Below are 18,464 nucleotides of genomic sequence, written 5' to 3'. Positions count from 1 at the left end.
TAGCTTGGTCATGTGATTCCAAACTGCCAAGGCATAGGGGCTGTCCCGGGCCTGGGGGAATAGCAGAAGTACCTGTGCTTCCTTCTGCTAGCTGGCTTCCTTTCAAAGCTGTTGGTGTGTTGGGCCAGGTGGAGCCTTAGCTGGGCAATGGGAATGAAGAGGGAGGAGTGTTGCTGATGTGTAGGAAGGAGTCGATTTGTTGGTGTTGAATGAGAAGCAGGTTTAGTGAGGATCTGCAGTTTCCTGCCTGCCCCACTAGTCCGGGCAAGTTAGGCATCTGCAGTCTGGGGTGTGACCTCTCTGCTTCCTGCCAGCCGGGACAGAGTGCTGCCCCTACATCCACCAGCTCTCTGTGCTGTCCTTTGCTCTCCATCCCTGTTGGAGAACCTTTCCTTTAGGTTTGTATTTTATTTATTGTTGCACTAGGCAGGGAGTGGGAATGTCCCTGGCACAGGTGATCTTTGTGCTGACACAGAGCTCTCTCAGAAGGACCCTGCAATGTCATGGGTGAGCTGCAGGGTTGAATATTCAGAATGCCCTTTCCCCTCTTTAGCTTGCTCTGCTCCTATTTTTGTCTGTGTCTTAGGCACTTTTTTCCATTCGAAATACTTCATGGGTCATCTGTGATTTTACTGGCTGGCAGACAGATACCCATGTGGTTTAACAGGAGACCATCATGGTGCCCTAGGTGCCAAAGCCCTGCTGCTGCTGCTGTGGGTCTGAAGAGCCCCTTCTCCACTTGTCACCCCTCCTGTTGAGCAGTGTTTAGGCTTTGTGATGGCCCTCGTCCTCATGCACTGCACACAGGTTTGGAGTAGCCTTTCTGTTTCACCCCAGAGCCCTTAGCTGCAGTTAAAGGTCTTCTCAACTGCCTGGCTAACAGCGGTTTTAGGTGATCCATCTTCAGCTCTGCTGTCCCAGAGGCAGAGTAACAGCAGGCTGCTCTGCTGGGGTGTTTGTTTACAGTTATAAATAGCTCGTGCTGCTTGAATGCTTTTCAGGTTGGAGTTTAGGGGATGCCAGGCAGTACAGACTTAGGTACTGGCTTATTTTGGAGTTGAGCATGTCTGATAAAGATAAAAGTCAGTTGTTAAAGGGACCAATCTAACCCTATGTCAATAAGCTAATGTGAGGCTGGGTTGATATAGCTTAAAAATGAAATGTGAGTTATCAGCTGCCTTCAGGCTTTTCCCATGGGTGCCGGTACCTTTCCCCTTGTAGCCACTGCAGATGACAAATCAGCAGAGTGGGGAGCAGCTGGCCTCTCCTTTCTGGCAAGGGACACGTTAGGGTGTTTCAGGACACAACTGTGTGATGCTCCTTTGCGTCATCAGAGCTGAAATTCAGATAAGGACAATAGCCCTGCAGTACTTGGGTTTATATATAACAGCACCCAGTGGGGCAGTGATGTGGGTTTTCTAAAGAAAATGAAATATTTCAGGTATATTAATGCAGCATTTTTGAGGAATATTAGCTTAGTAAATGTGTACAGGGAAAGGTGTTGAATTAATTGGTTGGTGTGAGAAGAATGAAATGTTTTCACAGCAAACACTGCTAACTGTTAGGGATTGGCTCTGCCCCGTGGTATGTACCTCAATAAGGAAATATAAATTTAATTCAGCTTTTTCACATGAGGCTGTGTCCTGAATCACTAGATCCATAAAAAAAAAAAATGAGAATCTTTCCTAAGGGCTGCATTTGGCTCTGGATTAGTCCTAGAAATAATTGAGAGCTGTTGCCTGACCCCTGTAGGAGTTGTCTCTCTTGACTGCCTCTAATTCAGCTGCTCCCTCTGACAGACTGCAAACAGAATTTGAGCCGGTTTTCCTGGAATAGCACTTCTGGTAGTAACAGGATTCAAACACTGTCACTTCTTTTCTCTCCTTCCAAATATGTTTCCAAGAGGACTTGTCATCTGTCATGGAGCTTGCTACATAAACCTGGCTTCTTTGGCTGACCCCTCAGCTGGCCTTATTTCCCGGAAAGCTGGTGGTACTGCAGGTCACCCTGTGCCCATGCCTTCCCACAGAGCAGTTCCACGTCCAGGTGTGCTGCAAGTGATTCAGTGAGTCCAACAGAATCACAGATGTCTTTAAACAGAAGTGCCTCAAAGCTCCCCTGGGTATGCATGTATGCACACGTGTATAAATGGAACCCAAAACAAACAAAAAATAAACCCCAGCAAGCATTCAAAGAATGAACTTGCTAACCTTAGCAATAATCTCACTTTGCCCTCTAGGAGTATGAAACACTGATAGAACAGGCAGCTGCAACTCGGGTCTCCCCTCAAATGCTGTCTCCTGCCATAGTCAGGGCTTTGCTCTCCTGTTTTTCTTAAAAAAACCCAATCCCCTTGCAGCTCACACTTTTGTTCAAACAGTCATAAGCTTCATTTAGTTGCAGTTGTTTTCAGTATTGCTGTCACATCTTTCTGCACACTGAGATGCCAAGCCTGAAAGCATCGTTCCCTAAGCAAGCACCATCTCCTGGATAGTCCACACTCTCCCCAGCACAGCTTTTGCACACAGAGGTCTCCCCTCAGCTGCATGCTCAACACTCACCCCCCCAATGGGGGTTTCAACCAAGCCAACAATTCCCTGCAAGGCACTCAGTGCAGAGGATTTTCCTTTATGGGGTTGTGTGACTAAGGTGCTGGGCTGGGATTCCTTCAGTTTTTGCTTGATTGCAGTTTCTGTGGGTGTCTTTCCTCCCCTTGACACACATGAAGGTGTCTTAGGGAGCATTTTCAGTGCTAATGTCTCAGTGATTATAGAGTGTATTTGTGTGGGGCTGAGTTCTTCCATGTTGGCAAGGATGTATAACTGTGTGGCTACTATCTGAAACAGGCTGGGCTCAATGGCTTAATGCTAATTGAGTAAATAAGATCAGAATTAGACTGCTAAACATTGCTCTAGGAGAGAAGACTGGGATTACAGGGCTAAAAATTGCTTCGGAGGGGGAACTTTGGCTTTTCTGCTAAGTTGCTACCTCACAGTGCCTAAAATCCTGACCTCAGAATCTCTGGTCATGTTCAAGGGTCCAGTTCTCTGCGTGCTTGAGCTACTGGTGTTGGTGGGTTTCCTAAGCCCACAATCACGTTCCTAGGCTGCATGGATGGAAAACATGTTGCTGGCACACGTGTGTTGCAAAAGAGTGGGATGTGTCAACATAGCATTGAGGGTTGTTGCTCTTATCTCCATTGTATTTATTAACCTGGGTCTAACTTGAGTTCTTTCATTCTGCTGCCTTGTTTTTGCAGTTGAGAAACTGAGTGGGAGAGTGAAATGAGGGGACTTCCAGTTGGCTTGAACTGGTAGTCTTTTGTCCTTTTCCAGAAAATGACCTTCAGTTTGATTGGAGAGGAGTCTTCATTTGTAAAAGCATGCTTTTCTCCTGGTTTTTCTAATTCTCCCTCACATTCTTCTCATATATATTTTCCTGACACTCCTTGGAATGCAGTGATTAGCTAGTACTTATAGGAACTATGGTATCTCATCATGGCTGGATGTGTGTGGAGGCAGCAGTCAGTGGAAAGGGCAACATGATGGATGCTGTAGTTTTGTATTTTTGTTTCTTTCTATCCCTTTTTTATTGGAGAGCTCTGATGCGCATGCCAGATGGAGCTCCGAGTGACTGAGATAATGGGCTTAGCAGATACCTTCCCTTTTGTGCAGCTGGGATGTCTCCTCTTCTCAAACCCAGCTGGGTCACTGTGTTAAAGGGTAAAGCAAGCATTCCTTCACAAGTCCTGCTTGCCATCAAGGGCCTAGTTTAGTGCTGTGGAATTGGATATGGAAGGGATGGGACACCAGAGGCTCTGCAGGAGGAACTAAGTCTCTGGTTCCCTAATGGAGCATTAGTTCCTCTTGCTCACTTGAGATGTGGCTGACACTCGCAGCAGGGTTGGGATCACTTAGCTGGAAAGCACCAGCTTTCCTGTTCTGGCACTTCTGCTTACTGGACGATGGTTTGTTTTCCTGTCAGGAAAAAGATGCTTACTAGAAAAGTTTCAGCAGAATATGTTTTGAAGTGGATTTATCCATAAGCTCAAAACTGTTGAAGTATTAGCCTTGTTTTCTTTCTCAGCCTGTTTTCACCAGCCCTGCATTGGCCAGTGCAACAGGATCTAAAAAACAGTGTGAGGTCTTAATCAGATGCACGTGATCTTCCTTGACCTCATAAAACATAAGTAGTAGGAGGGTAGTTCTTTGTGATGGGGGTGCGTGAGGGCAAAGACAGCAAACTTCCATGACTTCTATAACATCCCCTGTAAATAACCTCTTGGTTTGAGTTGTGTATTAACCAGTGGGGAGAAACCTCTGGGGAAAGCTGGGAATGAGGCTTTCCTGTGGCTAGTTTTGTAAAGGAGAAGACTGGTTTTGGTAGCATTTCATGGTGCCTTTGTCTCGTTGCAGGTGAGGCCGGTGCCAGCATTATTCGGGTGTCAAAAGAAGCCCGGAAGAGGTTCTTGGGCCCACTCCACCCCTCTTTCAACTTGGTGAAAACCATTCGGATGTCCCTGTCCAAGATGGTGCCAGACAATGGGCATGAGGTTGCAGCAGGACGTTTGGGTATTTCCCTGACACGGGTCTCTGATGGAGAAAATGTGATACTGTCAGACTTCAATTCCAAGGAGGAACTGATCCAGGTGAATAGACTCTTACTGCAGAGGGCTGGGCAGGAGCTGCACGCAGTTTTGTTTTGCCTTGGTCTCCAAATGTCCTTAGTACTGGAGTATAAGTGTCAGCACGTGCCAGCATGGTGTTCTGAGAACAGTAGTAGTTTCAGTAGGCTTTGATCTGATTCTTAAATTCTGTATCTCTTTCTCCCTCAGGCCTGTATCTGCAGCACCTTTATCCCTGTCTACTGTGGGCTGATACCTCCAACCTTGCGTGGAGTGGTAAGTAAGATTCTAAGATGGTCCTTCATTAAATTACATACTAATGAGTAGGTTCTGACTATGCATGCCTGCTGGCAGCATTTATCTGAAGAGACACAAGAAATTCCCAAATAAACAACTTCCAGCAGTGGATAGGCCTTCTTTCCACTGCTGCCCACAGTCAACCATAAATGTCTTGAAGACCAGTGAATTTAACATATAGTAATGTATACAGTCTGGGGAAGGGCTGGCTTGGCACAGTGTTCTCATAGCTGCATGGTACAACAGTGTCCATCACTGAGGCTCCAGCTGTCTGCATGTGGAAAGAAGTTCGGCCCAGGATAAAAGTCATGAGTGTAGTCCCTCTCCTATGTGCCTGACACTTTCTGCAGGGCTTTAACTAGTGGTGTGCATACTGGCCCTCTTCCATGGAGTTCTTCCTGTCCTTTCTCTGACAATAATGCTCTGCTGCACACCAGAGCTTTCTTTGAATTGTGTCCAAGAGCAATTTATCCCTCTGTGTTTGCATGTTAGAAATGAAAATATGTGAAATCTGTGCAGAGCTGCAGCATTTCTGGATATTGCAGTCATGCTTTAAGGGTCTCCTGGTTGAGCTTGGCCTCCTTGTGCTACACAGGTTAATGAACTCATTAAAGGGCAGGGGTTTTGCGAACTACACAGTCAAAAGTGAGAGGAAGAACTGCTATAAAATATGTGCCCTGATTTACCGTAAGTGATCTGACCAAAGTTCCTCTGTCTGTCAGAGGACAGCATCAAATCTGCTCTGATTGCTACCCGTGTCCTAAAAGTGAGGTCAGTTTTGCTCCTGATAATGCACAACTTGGCTGGTTTTGTCTTGTGCAAGCATGTTGGCCAGGGAAATGACCTGGAGGAGATGTCCAGTGTTATCCAGCCCTCCAGAGAAGTGACAGAATCAGTAATGGTTTGGTATTTGCTCAGCAGCTGCAGCCAGGGCTTTTTCCCTTCAGCTAGTGGGACCATAGCAGTAGCTCTTGCCTTACACCTCTTTGGGGGCTAATTAAGATTGGTCTGCATCAGGAAAAAATCTCGCCATTTCAAAACTGTGCACAACATCAGGGTTTCTGGAATGTGCAGCTGCCCTGGCACACTGCGGGATAACTTCTCATGGGAAAAGGTGGGGAGGAAATACGAGATGAGGAAATTTAATTCTACCTCTTCCCCAGAAAAGCATGGCTCTGAAGGGGGATTGCGGATGAGGCGAGAGGTTAAATTGGGTTGGGTACGAGCTTGGGAAATGGTTTTGAAACAGAAATGCATGGTTTCTAGCATGCCTGTGGTGACCGCATTTGCCGCAGAATAAACTGACAGACCTGGCACAAGGCAATGTTTTTTCAAGGCAATGTTACTGTGTGCAAGGTGCAAAATCCATATTTTTCCTTCCTCCTAAATTTTTTCCAGTGTTCACTTCTCTAAGGTCTGGTAGTCTTATGGAGTGGATGATGGAGAATGGGCAGGGGTGTTAAAAAAACCCCAACAACTTAAATATTGAGAAATCAAAAAGTCAGTAACTGACCTGCCAGCACACACAATAGTTGTGAATTGTCTGCCGCATGTGGGTGACATGAATCCCTGGCAAGGGTCACAAAACTGATTGTCAAATCATGTGAGTGAGGGGCCCTGTGCACGGGATGACATGCTAAGGGAATGGGAGTGGGCACCCAGTCTATTAACCATCTGCTGAAGCTGCTGCTGCTTGTGCCTGCAGGAAGCTGGTGGCTCCAGCCCATGGCTTTGGGCTGTTCTGGGCTTTGCAGGAGGCTGGAGAGTGGTTACACTTGGGCTACTGGAGGCACAAGCAAATCAAAAGAAGTGGCAGCTGAGCTTTACTGAGGAATGTTAATCAGCATTGCTTGGAAGCAGTGGACCAGAGAGTGGGGTGTGCAGGTGTACTCCTGGATTTCTATGGAGTCAGAAGGGTTTGCCTGTCAGCTCTGTTGTAGTTGAGCCTTTTTTCTAATGGCATCTGTGCAGTCATGCTGCCACCCTCAGGGAAACGTGTCTTCTGCATCCTTACTGCAAAACTAGTGCTGTCCAGCACTAAAGCTTACCTCCGTTTTCTTGAAACAAAAGTGCATGCTGCCTGCTTTGCTCTGTTCTAGTCCCACTCAGCATGTTGGAATCTCATCCTTGCAAAGGGTGTCAGGCAGATGTCCCCAGCTCTAGCTGTGCCTAGTCTGGCTCTCAGTGGATCAACTTTGGGAAGAGGATGACAATGGCAGGTTGCTGTGGTTGCTTTAGGCTTAGGGAACGCTGATGCCCACTTTAGAAGGGGGAGAGAGAGCTCTGCTGATTGTTGGCATCTCTGTTGTCAGAAAACATCTTGTGAGCAAGCTGTGTTAGTGTTTCTGAGATGGTGTACTTACCCTTGAGTTTAATCTATCCTGTCCTTCCACTTTTCACTGTCCAAATTCAGGTGGAGTAGGAGACTCCAAGTACCTGTCTTGACACAGTGTTTGGTGAGCAAGGGCTGCCATGAGGATAAAATGTCCTGTGCTCTGAGTTTGGGTGCTGTAGCCTACAGCTGTAATCACCGGCCGTCTCCCATGAAGCTGTGGGTTCTATGCAAAGGTAGCCCTGAGGTTTAGTTTGCCTCCCAAGAGAGAGTGTGCAGTCCACCCTGACCCTGTTGAATCAATGGCAACTGGCTTGCTGTAGCTGAATTTAATTGCTTTCAACCCATGAGCCTTTGAACTGTTCCCCAGGCCCAGAGAAGCTGCTTGAGGTCTCTGTCTTGTCTGCCATCCAGAGCAAGAGAGAACAAAGTGCAAGGCACCCTCCAGGCAACGCATCCAATGTTTTCCTAGGCATTGTGCAGCAAAAGAGCAATGTTGGTGGTCAGTCTGCCTGTGAAACAAGAGGAAGCAGGATGCAGAATGGAGCACCTCCTCCTTCAGGCAGCATTTGTGTGCTCTGCCTGGGTTCAGCCTCTACTGGCTCAGCTTCTCACCCAGCAGAGAGCTGAAAGATCTTTACAGCTGCTACTAGTGGGGCTGCATAGCCCCTGTATAATGATTTGTGTTTGGGTAGGAAGGAAACAGATCCAGGCAGCAAATTGCAGGATCAACCCTGATGTGAAACCAGCAGAACTCTTCTGTAACTGAGGTTCACAAGAGCTGGAGCTGTTGCTCTGCAAAGACGCCCAGCTTCCTTCTCTTTTGGCTTGATAAACATCCTTTTCCTGTTATCTTTTGCATGTTGCTTACTCTGCTAAAACCTGTGATAGGGATCATCTTGCTCAGCTCCTTATGCAATTACAGTATCCAGGGAATGTTTTGAGAACATACTACTGGGGTTGCCCTTCCTGCAAGGGTAACACAAATGTGTTTATGGTACAGAAGTACAGAACATTCTCTGATAAGAGGGTGCCTGTTAAGAGCAAAACCCAAGTCCCTTGTGCTCTGTTATCACATCACAGCAAGTGGATTCCCAATGTGTATGCATGTGTTGGGATTGCTGCTCGATAAGCCCGCTAGCAACAAATCAGCTGGTTTTACTCACAGGTAACAAACCTTCTGCCAGTGGGGACTTGTGTCTGAGCTTATTCATTTTGAACACAAGTGAAAAACAGCACAATGTCACAGTGTGACAGCTTAGATCAGTGCTAATTTGCACTGCAGGTGGTTGTTGGTGTGTATTATTATTTAATTGGACAGCAGTCAGACCACATAGGAGTTGTAAGTCAGCAGTCACACAAGTGAATGTGCCTTTCTTATTGAACACTTGTGAGCAGCACACTCAACCAGGAAAAAGCACACAGCAAAAAGAGTTGTTATAAACAACACAGCTGTGCTAGCACTGGTTTTTACTCCTCCAGTGCTGGGGGATGTATTCCATTGTCTTCCCAAGTTGTTGGCACAAATAGGAAAAGGGACACAGAGTAAAATAGCTGCTTGATGAGTTGTGAGAATGAAGATTCCTGCATTTGTCTTGATTTCAGAGATATGTTGATGGAGGGATTTCTGACAATTTGCCCCAATATGAGCTGAAGAACACAATCACAGTGTCTCCTTTCTCGGGAGAGAGCGATATCTGCCCACGGGACAGTTCCACAAATATGCACGAGCTGAGAGTCACCAATACAAGCATCCAGTTCAACCTTCGCAACCTCTACCGCCTCTCAAAGGCCCTGTTTCCTCCAGAGCCACAGGTGAGTTTCCTGGCCACACCAGAACTTGGGGACCACAGATCTTAGGCACTGTGTGCACTTTGGCGGGAGAAGATTCCAGACACTGTTAGTTTTGTATCTCGTGCTTTCACATCATCAACATAATCTTCACATTATCAACCCAGTGACTTGTTAAACCTTGAGCACCTGCACAAGGGTTTGTCTTCTTTTTCTACTTGAATATCTGGAATTCAGGTGGTAGCAGTTGCTTGGAAAGTATTCCCATGTTGCTCTCTCTAGAGTAGACTTTGCCTGGAAATCAGGCTCACTGTAAACAAAGATGTATTGGCCATCAGAACCAATGTGCACTTCAGTGTGCTAAGGTAAGGATGGAGCTGCCACTATGAAGCATTTCTACTATATCAGTGTAGCAAGTGGCATCGCAAGCTTTGTGTACTTCTGAGAAGATGCAAGTGCCAAATACCCCTGGCATTTGGACATAGTAAGCATGCATTCGTGTACTGAATTATTACTTGGGCAAGTTTTTTCCTCTCTCTTCTCTAGTCTTAGCTGGCTTTATGTGCAAACACAATGGCCCTTCCTGGCATCTGCAGGGAAGTATTCTGGGCTGCTTGTCAGAGTGACTGCCTGAAGGCTGCCCACAGCCAGCATCAGCTGTAGATGGGGCAATGAGGTAGCTGCAGCTCTGTGCCCACACTTCAGTAGGATTCTAGGTGTCCCTTCCAATCTAAATTGTCCCCTGATTTCCATAGCCAGTGTATTGATGCTGTACCTCCCATTCCTGCTCAAAGCCTGAGCAAGGCTGGAAAGTTGTAGGATAGCTCAGGAGTCAGGAGAATTCCTCTGAAGCCAGCATTGTGGTAGGTGTTTGCTCAGCCAGTTTCCACATGAAACTTTCCTTCCTCTGCCCACAGGTGCTGCGGGATATGTGCAAGCAGGGCTATCGAGATGCACTGCACTTCCTGAAGAAGAATGGTAAGGCACTGGCTATTTGTAGGGTGCACTGACTTGCCTGTTCTGTGCCACACTTGGTGCCTTGGCTTTGAGAGTAGTTGATAGTGCCTATGAAAGGAGGAAGGGAAGAACTGAACTGTGCCTCAGATACAGGGTATGGAATTCTCATTAATCAGTCTAGCACTTCAGAAAGGAGAGGTGGAGTGGTGACCTTTGCAGTTACCAACACAGTTGCTGGGCAGCAGTGCCATTTGGGCCTCCTGCAGACACCCTGCTGCTCTCCGTGTGCAGCTGGGTCTGTGCGGTGCTGCCCTCAGAGCCCCGGTGCCGGACACTTGGGCGCTGCTCTCCTGCCTCCAGCTGCGGCAGCACTGGCTGTGCGCTTGCTGCCACCTCGTGTCCGTGGACAGTGATGCGGACCGGGATAACTGGGATTGCACTGCAGGAGGGAAATCTTGTCTGCAGCATGGGTGACTGGCAGGTTATAGCAACAAAATTCTGCAAAACAGTACCCTGTGGAACTTAAAGAGGAAATGTTAGTTCTGATGGGGAAGGAGAGAATGAACTTAAACGGGCAAGATTTGCATCTCCTTGTGGTAAGCGTTACAAGAGATGTAAGCTAAATAGGCTGGGCATGACCTCAGCCTGAGGGGAGTTAGGGTGAAGCAAGGACTGATGCTCTAAAGGCCAGGCAGGGCAGCTAGTTTGGGTTATCATTAGAGTATAACTTCTCTTCTCAGGTCTCCTTCATCGTCCAAGTCCTGCCCGTCCTCTCCTTGCTATAGAAGCACCTCCAGGAGAGAAGAAAGAGGAAGAAACAGAAGCTGAGGACCAACTAGAGGACAACACTGCCCTTGCTGTTGTTGAAGAGCATATCTTCGAACACTTGCCTCCCAGACTGAACCAAGGTATGATTCAAAGGGAGAGATCACAGGTAATCTTCCTGTGCTGCCTGGTCTGCCTCAGAAGATTACTGGGATGTGTGGTTATTGTGTTTGGCTGGCGTTGGTCATGCCCAGGGATTGAAATAACACCTGCTGAGGTTTAGATGGATTGGGGGGGGGGTCTCAGGTAAAGTCGTGGCTCATACTGTAGAGGCTGGACTGGGAGAAGTTGGTTCATTTGACAGTGTTCTGCATGGTAAGGAAAGGAGAGGGTCTTGCTGCTCACTCCTTTAGAGTCTGATAAAGGTGAAAGTTGCTGGTTTTAGCTCTGCTCAGGGAATTACTAACCTGAGCAAGACTTCCTTAGAAGCGGGAGTAGCTGCCTCAGGCTGAGTAACTTCTGAGGTATGACAAGAAAAGAGTGTCCCACTGGGGATATTCAACCATGTTTTCTTCTGCCTTCAGCTCTCCTGGAGGCTTGTGCTGAAAGAAGAAGTTTCTTGTCTGGCTTGAGCAACATGCTGCCTGTGCGTGTGGCCACGGCCATGATGGTCCCCTACATGCTGCCTCTGGAGTCTGCAGTTTCCTTCACTGTCAGGTAAGCCTTGGGCTGGTCCCTCAGTGGTGCTCTTCCCAGTGCAGACAAGTATTTGATGCAGCTGTAGTGTTTGAATGGCCAGAGAGCGGGATTCTCCCTAATTCTGCACTGCTGGTATTCCTGGGGAAGAAGCTCTTGACGTTTACCAGACATGACTAAAAAAACCAACCAAGCAAACCCCTACAAAACCAGAAAAACCAAGAACCCCAGACTTTTCCTGTCTTCCTATGTCATTTAGTTACAGCACTACTTCTAGCTTGAAGGAAGATTGCTGTGTGCTAGAAGTTGCCCCAGAAAATGGTGATACATTTTTGAGCCTTAAGAGAGACTTTGGAATTGGTGTTCTTTTAATCATATTCCCTTGCGTGGCCCAGCTAATGGTTGTCTCCTGTCTCTTTACAGGTTGCTGGAATGGCTCCCAGATATCCCTGAGGATATAAGATGGATGAGGGAGCAGATGACAGAAATCTGCAACTATCTTGTGAAGAAAGCCAAGAAGAAACTGGGCAGCCATCTTTCAGCCAGGTATGGCTGCTTTTCTTCACAGCACTGTTCTGGAGGAGCCCTTCATTTCCCCTTACACCTTTGAATTCTAGAGACTCTATTCCACTGGAGCAGAGCAAATAAGGCACAAATTGACCAGAAGGATTTAGAACTTAGGCTGAAATGCAAATCTGGTCCAGGGTTTCCTGGCTTCTTTAACTGTTGTATAGACTCAGCACATGATCCCCTTCCTTTGTCCCATTATAGGGGACAAAGTCTAATTGTCTCCTGTTATGGGGGACATTGTCTAAAGTAAGTCTGATTAAAACAGTATGCCAGTTTATTTCGTGCTCCTTCTAGAAGACAAAGGTGCTTGTCTTTGTGGCATTTGCTGGCCCAGGATCCCCTAGAAGTCCTTTCCAAGAAGTACTTGTGTTCAAATGACTGTTCTACCTCAATATCTCAGCCTGGTTTTTGTGGGGAGGAAATATGGTGGCCAAGGAACACAAGAGAGTTTCCAAATGAGACCGAGTGCTTTGGGCCTGTGTGCGTGCATGTGCTTCTGGACTGAACTCCTGCAGCAGCCCCTGGCTTGAGGCTGTGGCAGGACTGTTGTGTGGATGAGAAACTCTCTCAGTAGTAGTCAGGGGGTCCCAGCTGTGATTTGATCAGAGTACAAAGGTGTGATTCTTACCCAGAAGAGTTCATGGTCTGAGTTCATGGTCCCCCTTCACTGAGAGATGTGAAGGGGGAAAATGGGCACACGGACACTTCTCGCTACAATCATGTAGTCAGTGTAGTACAAAACAGGACTGTGGTAGTGGAGCTCTAGCCTGGTGACCTGCTCAAGTCTTCCCCTGTACTGAGTCTTTGCATGTATTTGCCTTTCAGGCTTTACTACCACCTCGAGCTCGGAGGGCCCCAGAAGCTGCCGATTACTCCCCCGGCACCTTGTGGTGAAGCGCTGCCCATGTGGATGAGGAGCCACCGCTCGGTTTCCGACGTCATGATGAAGTGGGAGGAGTACCAGCGCCAGCTCATGCTGGGCTTGCTCTGCATCAACGTGGACATGCAAGCCTCCCTCTTCCCTCGGGAAGGGTTTCAGTTAAAGCTTCCACCTCTAGACTGTGCAAAAGAGTGCCTGCCACTCTTCTGAGCCTGCTGCCGTGAGAGGATGAGAGTGGGTGGGAAGGGGAATGGACACAGGGTGGGACCAGTCTCATCCCTCAGCAGCAGGCTGCCCCATGCTCCTGAATGTGTTGCAGAGGGAATTTCCCTGGGATGGAGACTGGTGGAATTGACTGTAGACGTTTGTTGCCCACTGGGCCAAGCAAGGGACCTTTGTGTTCACAGCCACGCACAGGCTGATTCCTTGCTCTAGACTTGTGGTGAGGCCTGGCCATTGCTTGTGGCCAGGCTGATGCTGACCCAGCTGGGCTCTCCCAAATAGTGCACTTTGAATTGCCACTGGCTTTTTACCGCCAAATATCAAGGATGTAGATGACGCTCTCAAGTTCATACAGCTTTTACCTCCCTTGGTTTTTCAGAGCATGTGTCTTGATTCCTCTCCTTAAATCATCTGACAACCCTTAGTTCTTTGTGCTACTGAAAGATGAAAGTAGCCTCTTGCCAAACCAATTTTTCTCATGGCTTTCAAATCTTCTCCAGACTTTCTTCTTTGCTGAAACCATGTCCTTTCCTTTCTCCCTTGCATCCACACCAGAAGCCGGAGCTGGTCCTGCAGCAGACTACACTGGAACTGCAGAAGTGTAGAAAAGTTATGTATTTTTCCTGATGCATGTTGTCCTTGTCTCTCCCTTTTTGATTGGGGTCCTCAGGGAACTACTGTGACTTGACCTCTGAGTGTAAAGTGATTGAGCTTATTTAAAGAAGTAATTTTGACAGATTTTTTTTTCCAGGGAAACATGTTGCATTTGAGGCCCTATTCCTGACTCTTTGAATAGAATTGGTGTGGGGTTGCCCTGAAAAAAGCTCAGCCTGGCTATCTCAGGATCAGTTTAGCAGCTGAAGCAATATGAAGTGATTGTAGGAAGATGAGAATTGTGCAGAGCATGTTATTTTTGAGAGGCTTGTGGTGGAGTGTCACAGCAAGTGCTGGGGAAGTCGCTGCCCCTGGCAGGTGTCAGTTGGGCTTTGCTCCTTAAGGGGCAGTACAACTGAGGCAAATTCCAAGTGGGTGATACAGAATGGATCTCCTGCCAAACTGAGGTTTTTATCTCTCTTTTGCTCAGAAAGTTTGGTTGTTGAGGCTTTGGAGCGAGAAGGATTTAGGCTTGTAGCTACACCAGCATCTCAGCTTGCCTGTCTCGTGTTGTGGCCCACAGGTCCTGCTCTGCAGCTAGCAATAGCAGGAGCATGAGAAGTGAAGACTGTTGATGCACTTGCAGCCCCTTGGAACTGGCTCCTCTTTGTCTTGCCCCTTAAAAGACCAGAGCTGTAGTAGAGCAGGACTCTGCCATGAGGCACTGCCTTCTCCACGGTGGTCTGATCGTGGCTTGTGTGACAAGTATGAGCTCCCTGTTCTTCACAGGGTGAGACGTGGCTTCCTGTGGGGATTGCGTGGACTTAAGCTTAGGTCTTCACACTCTGACAAACCCAGCTCCTGGTATCTTTTTCTGCTGCTTGTCTTGCTACATGAGGCGTCTTCTACCTCTCCTAGCACTAACAGTGTGCAATGGCCAAAGCAAACATATGCTGTCTTTGCTGAGGAGCAGGACAGGGCATCAGAAGCTGATTATGTAGCCTATACACGGAATAGTAATTTTTAATAGACTCTGTTTTGCACCTTAGATTTAGAAAGGGAAAATAAACCCAGAAGTTGTGCTAATCACTGGAGAAAGTAGTAAATCTTAATGAGCAGTGTGGGTGACGGGGTGGGTGCTGTTTCCTGGGAGCACAGTTGTGCACTGAGCATGGGTTTGGTGTTTGTGTGGAGACAGATAAACATCAGGACTTTGCTGCAGTGGCTGTGCCAGACTGGGAGGCAATGGAGTGGGCCTCTGCCCAGGAGGCAGTCCAGGAATGAACTTGTGACTTAGATTGTCACCTCACTGCCCTTGCTGGATGAAACTATGTAACACAAGGGCCTGTGCAGTTTACAAAGCAGGCCTGCACTTAACGCAGTCAGATTTAGTCTTAGGCTTTGCATAATTAAGTCAGTTAGGGAACAGGGAAGTCATTCCAGGAAGAGGAAAAAAATGGGAGGATTCTGAAATCAGGATAGAACATTCAATTACCAAACAAGTCAATCTTGTGATTGTTTAAAGCTCTCAGAAAAAGATGCTAGATGCTAGTGGAAGCGAACCAACAACAGCTACTGTCACTTAAAGGGAGCAAGATGAATTTGATGAAAATTGGAACTGAGAAAAGGTGTTCATTTAGTGGTTTGGTATGAGATTTCTTTTCTTCCACTGTTTTGGACTACCTTCTTGGGAGGAATGGCACACGCACAGCTAATTAGATTGCTAAATATGTATCTCTTTTGTCCCTAGTGCACACAGAGCAATTGGCAAAAACATAAAGATTATTAACATATTAAGATTAACAGAAAGATTATAAACTAAGGCATTTTGTCCAGAAGCAAAACATTTAAGAGGGGCAAAACTGCATAAGGAAAATCTTGTGTTTAGAAGCTGCTGCCCTTTTGACTCTGCTTGCATTTTTTTTTTTGGGTTTTTTTGAGTTAATATATGGGTGGAGAAAGTGATGCAAGTATTTTTTTATCCCTTCTTCCTGGACTGGTAAAACCACTGAGTGATTATGTAAACCACTAAACTATGAAACAAAATACTCTTGGCAACAGAGTGTGCTAAGAAGTTGCAGCTTGGCAGCCTTATCCCTTGCCTTTTGCATCAGAGCTGACTGGTCTGGTGCTGACTGGGCTGATGCCACTGTCTTCCAGTGCTCTGATCCAGAAGGCTTGGGGATTTTGGTTCATGCACTTGAAGAGACCAACAGCTGTGCCTGGTAAAAGGCCTGAGTTTTGTTCTGTGTTTCACCTCATCTCTAGTTTAATTTATTATATTATCTTCTCCACAAGAAACTTTTGTACACTTCAAACTATAACCACAAATCAAAGCCTGGCTTTAAAAATAACTCTTCACAAGGAAATTCCTGGTTTTCCTATGCTAATTTGCAGGGTGTGAAGGACACTGGGAAAGTACCACTGTGTATTAACCCTTTTTTTGCCTGTTTTTATTCCCCAAGTGCTACAATGGCTATTGTTGGCTTTATAGATTTGAGCTCGGATAAAGGAACTGCGGATCTGTTAAAAATACCTGAAACTAGCCTCCTTTTCCTTTTGAGAAGTTTGACCCATTTGCTTGAAATTCTTGCTGCTCATCCATCACAGATTGCAAAGGATGAAGGAATTAGGGAAGATCACCTTTCCCACTGATGTAGAAAAAGGGCTGTGTCAGCTTGTGAATAGATTTTTGTTATGCAGTGCTGCCTTGCCTAGATGAGACCCCACTCTTTTTGAAATCTCTGGAAACCTTGTGATAGGCTCTGGACTGGGTATGGAGGGGTTCATTGCAAGAGTGCTCACTGGAACTGTTCAGCCCCTTGTTCTGTGTGTACCTCATGGTGTACAAAGTTATCTTCTGCGCAGCCATTGCTGATTAACCCTCACTTGCCAACTCTGTAGGAGCAAGGTCATCTGTGGCAGTCAGTCCTTTCTGCTCCAAATTGTGTGGCTGGGCAACCCAGCAGGGCTCTCCAGTGTATGGTGAGTGAGAGGTCAGGTTCTTGGACAAAAATTCATCTTGTAGTCCAGTGGTCCTTATAGCAGTCACTGGATTCCTGCAGGAGCCCCAACCCTTGCCCTTTCCACTGTTTCACATAAAGGGTCTGTGCATTCAGGAATCCACCATTTTTTCCTCCTTCCTGTGTTATTAATTGCTGCTTTTAACAAGGCTAATGGTGACCTTGTTGTGCATCTAACCAGCCCCTAACCTGCACAACTCTGTAGAGTTGTTTTGTGTACAACAGTCTGTGCCTATGGCGTGCTCTGTAACCCACGATTAGTGTGTAGTGTAATTGGTTTGGTTTGCTGCCTGCCCTACTGCTAATACTGTTGCAAGCTGATTTTCAAGGGATAGGAGAAAATACTGACCACTATGTATAGGACCTAGGAATTGTTTTCTCATGGCTTTTTGGAAGGCTGTGTACCTGCAACACTCAGAGAATAAAAGAGAATCTGCTGTCTGCCAGCACTGGGGTGTCCCTAGTACTTTTATATTCCCCAGTGGCTTTATTAATTTATAAAAATTATCTAGTAATTCACTACTTCCTTGGAGAAAAGAGCTCTCACTTTTGCCAAAGCAGTTGTGGGAGAAATACCTGAAACTCTGTGTGTTTATTTCTTAGGGGAATAAAACAATAGTAAATTTCTGCTAAATCTATGCCAGATGTGGTAGGTGGCAGGGCCACCAAAGTCAGAGGGCCTTGCCAACAGTTTTCTCAAACTTTGTTTCTGTCTTCTACTTAAATTGGTGAGAGAATGGACCACCTCACCTGGCTGCCATGTCAGCCAGCTTGTTTGTGCCAAACACACGCTGTGCCTTTGCAGTGGGCTCTGGCCTCCTGTCCCTCTGGTGTCTGCCTTTCTGAGTGCAGCAGGACTCGCTCCCCTCTCCTCTCCCTCCCTCCCCTTACCTGCTGGTGGGACATTGCTCCTTTTCCAACCTGCAGGCAGCTCCCCTAGGACAGCCCCTAACTGATCCACCTCACTCTGTGGATCCACATCAGCCCTCCTGCACAGGGAGGACAAAACTCTAGTTCCAAACAGAGGACTTAGAAATGTAACTTTGAAATAAATACCTCTCACTTCTGGGGTTTTCTCTTGTTCTTGAAAACAGCACCTAAAGTAGCTCTTTGAGCTTCATGTGTCCTGGGACTCCACTGCTGTCACTGATTTTTGAGAAGACCCTTAAGCACACAACACATGTGGAGGTCCTGTGGAAATTACTGGTGTCAGAGCAGCAACTAGACCAGCAATAGCATAATAAGTTATGTATTTACGTGGCAATGTCACTAAGTAGTGTTCACAGTCACTTTAAAAGTTCAGTATTAAATTGTTGATGCTTTTTTTTTCTTCCTGTTTCTATTTTCTAATGTTTTGCTGAAGAAAATGTAACTATTTATTTTGGCAGAAATATATCTTCTAATAAAAACTTTCTCAATATATTTACCTGGCTCTGGTAGGCTGCTTCTCTTGCTGTTTAAAGGTTTATTAAATATTTTTGGATGTGCTGTATGATGTGGGTTTGTTTTGCTAGGCCCAAGCCCATTCATGTTCCTCTCGGGGTCAATATTTATCAGTACACAATACTGGGGGCAGTGATCCAGAGGTGCATTTTGGTCCAGTTCTGATTTACTCAAGCCTACATGCCCTAAGTGCTATTCGCCTCTGTTGATTGGAGCTCTATGGCAGACCCGGGTCTCCAGAAGGAATTAAGCACCCTCTTGTGGGAATAG

General features: G+C 46.6%; 1 protein-coding gene across 1 annotated transcript in view; it reads left to right on the top strand.

Moving 5' to 3' along the window:
• PNPLA2 (patatin like phospholipase domain containing 2) overlaps window positions 1-18,175 on the top strand; it is a 29,325-nt gene extending 11,150 nt beyond the window's left edge. Inside the window, exons 2-9 of the mRNA XM_038138076.1 lie at window positions 4,416-4,648; window positions 4,835-4,900; window positions 8,859-9,068; window positions 9,962-10,022; window positions 10,742-10,909; window positions 11,351-11,483; window positions 11,886-12,008; window positions 12,858-18,175. Of these exons, the coding sequence (XP_037994004.1) occupies window positions 4,416-4,648; window positions 4,835-4,900; window positions 8,859-9,068; window positions 9,962-10,022; window positions 10,742-10,909; window positions 11,351-11,483; window positions 11,886-12,008; window positions 12,858-13,122 (1,259 nt within the window). The 3' untranslated portion in view covers window positions 13,123-18,175. The remainder of the gene's footprint in view (window positions 1-4,415; window positions 4,649-4,834; window positions 4,901-8,858; window positions 9,069-9,961; window positions 10,023-10,741; window positions 10,910-11,350; window positions 11,484-11,885; window positions 12,009-12,857) is intronic.
• The last annotated feature ends 289 nt before the right edge of the window (window positions 18,176-18,464 follow it).

Source organism: Motacilla alba, chromosome 5, assembly GCF_015832195.1.
Source record: "Motacilla alba alba isolate MOTALB_02 chromosome 5, Motacilla_alba_V1.0_pri, whole genome shotgun sequence".
Lineage (NCBI taxonomy): Eukaryota > Metazoa > Chordata > Aves > Passeriformes > Motacillidae > Motacilla > Motacilla alba.
The sequence above is the reverse complement of the archived record's forward strand: the minus strand, read 5'-3'. Positions and strand labels throughout refer to the sequence as shown.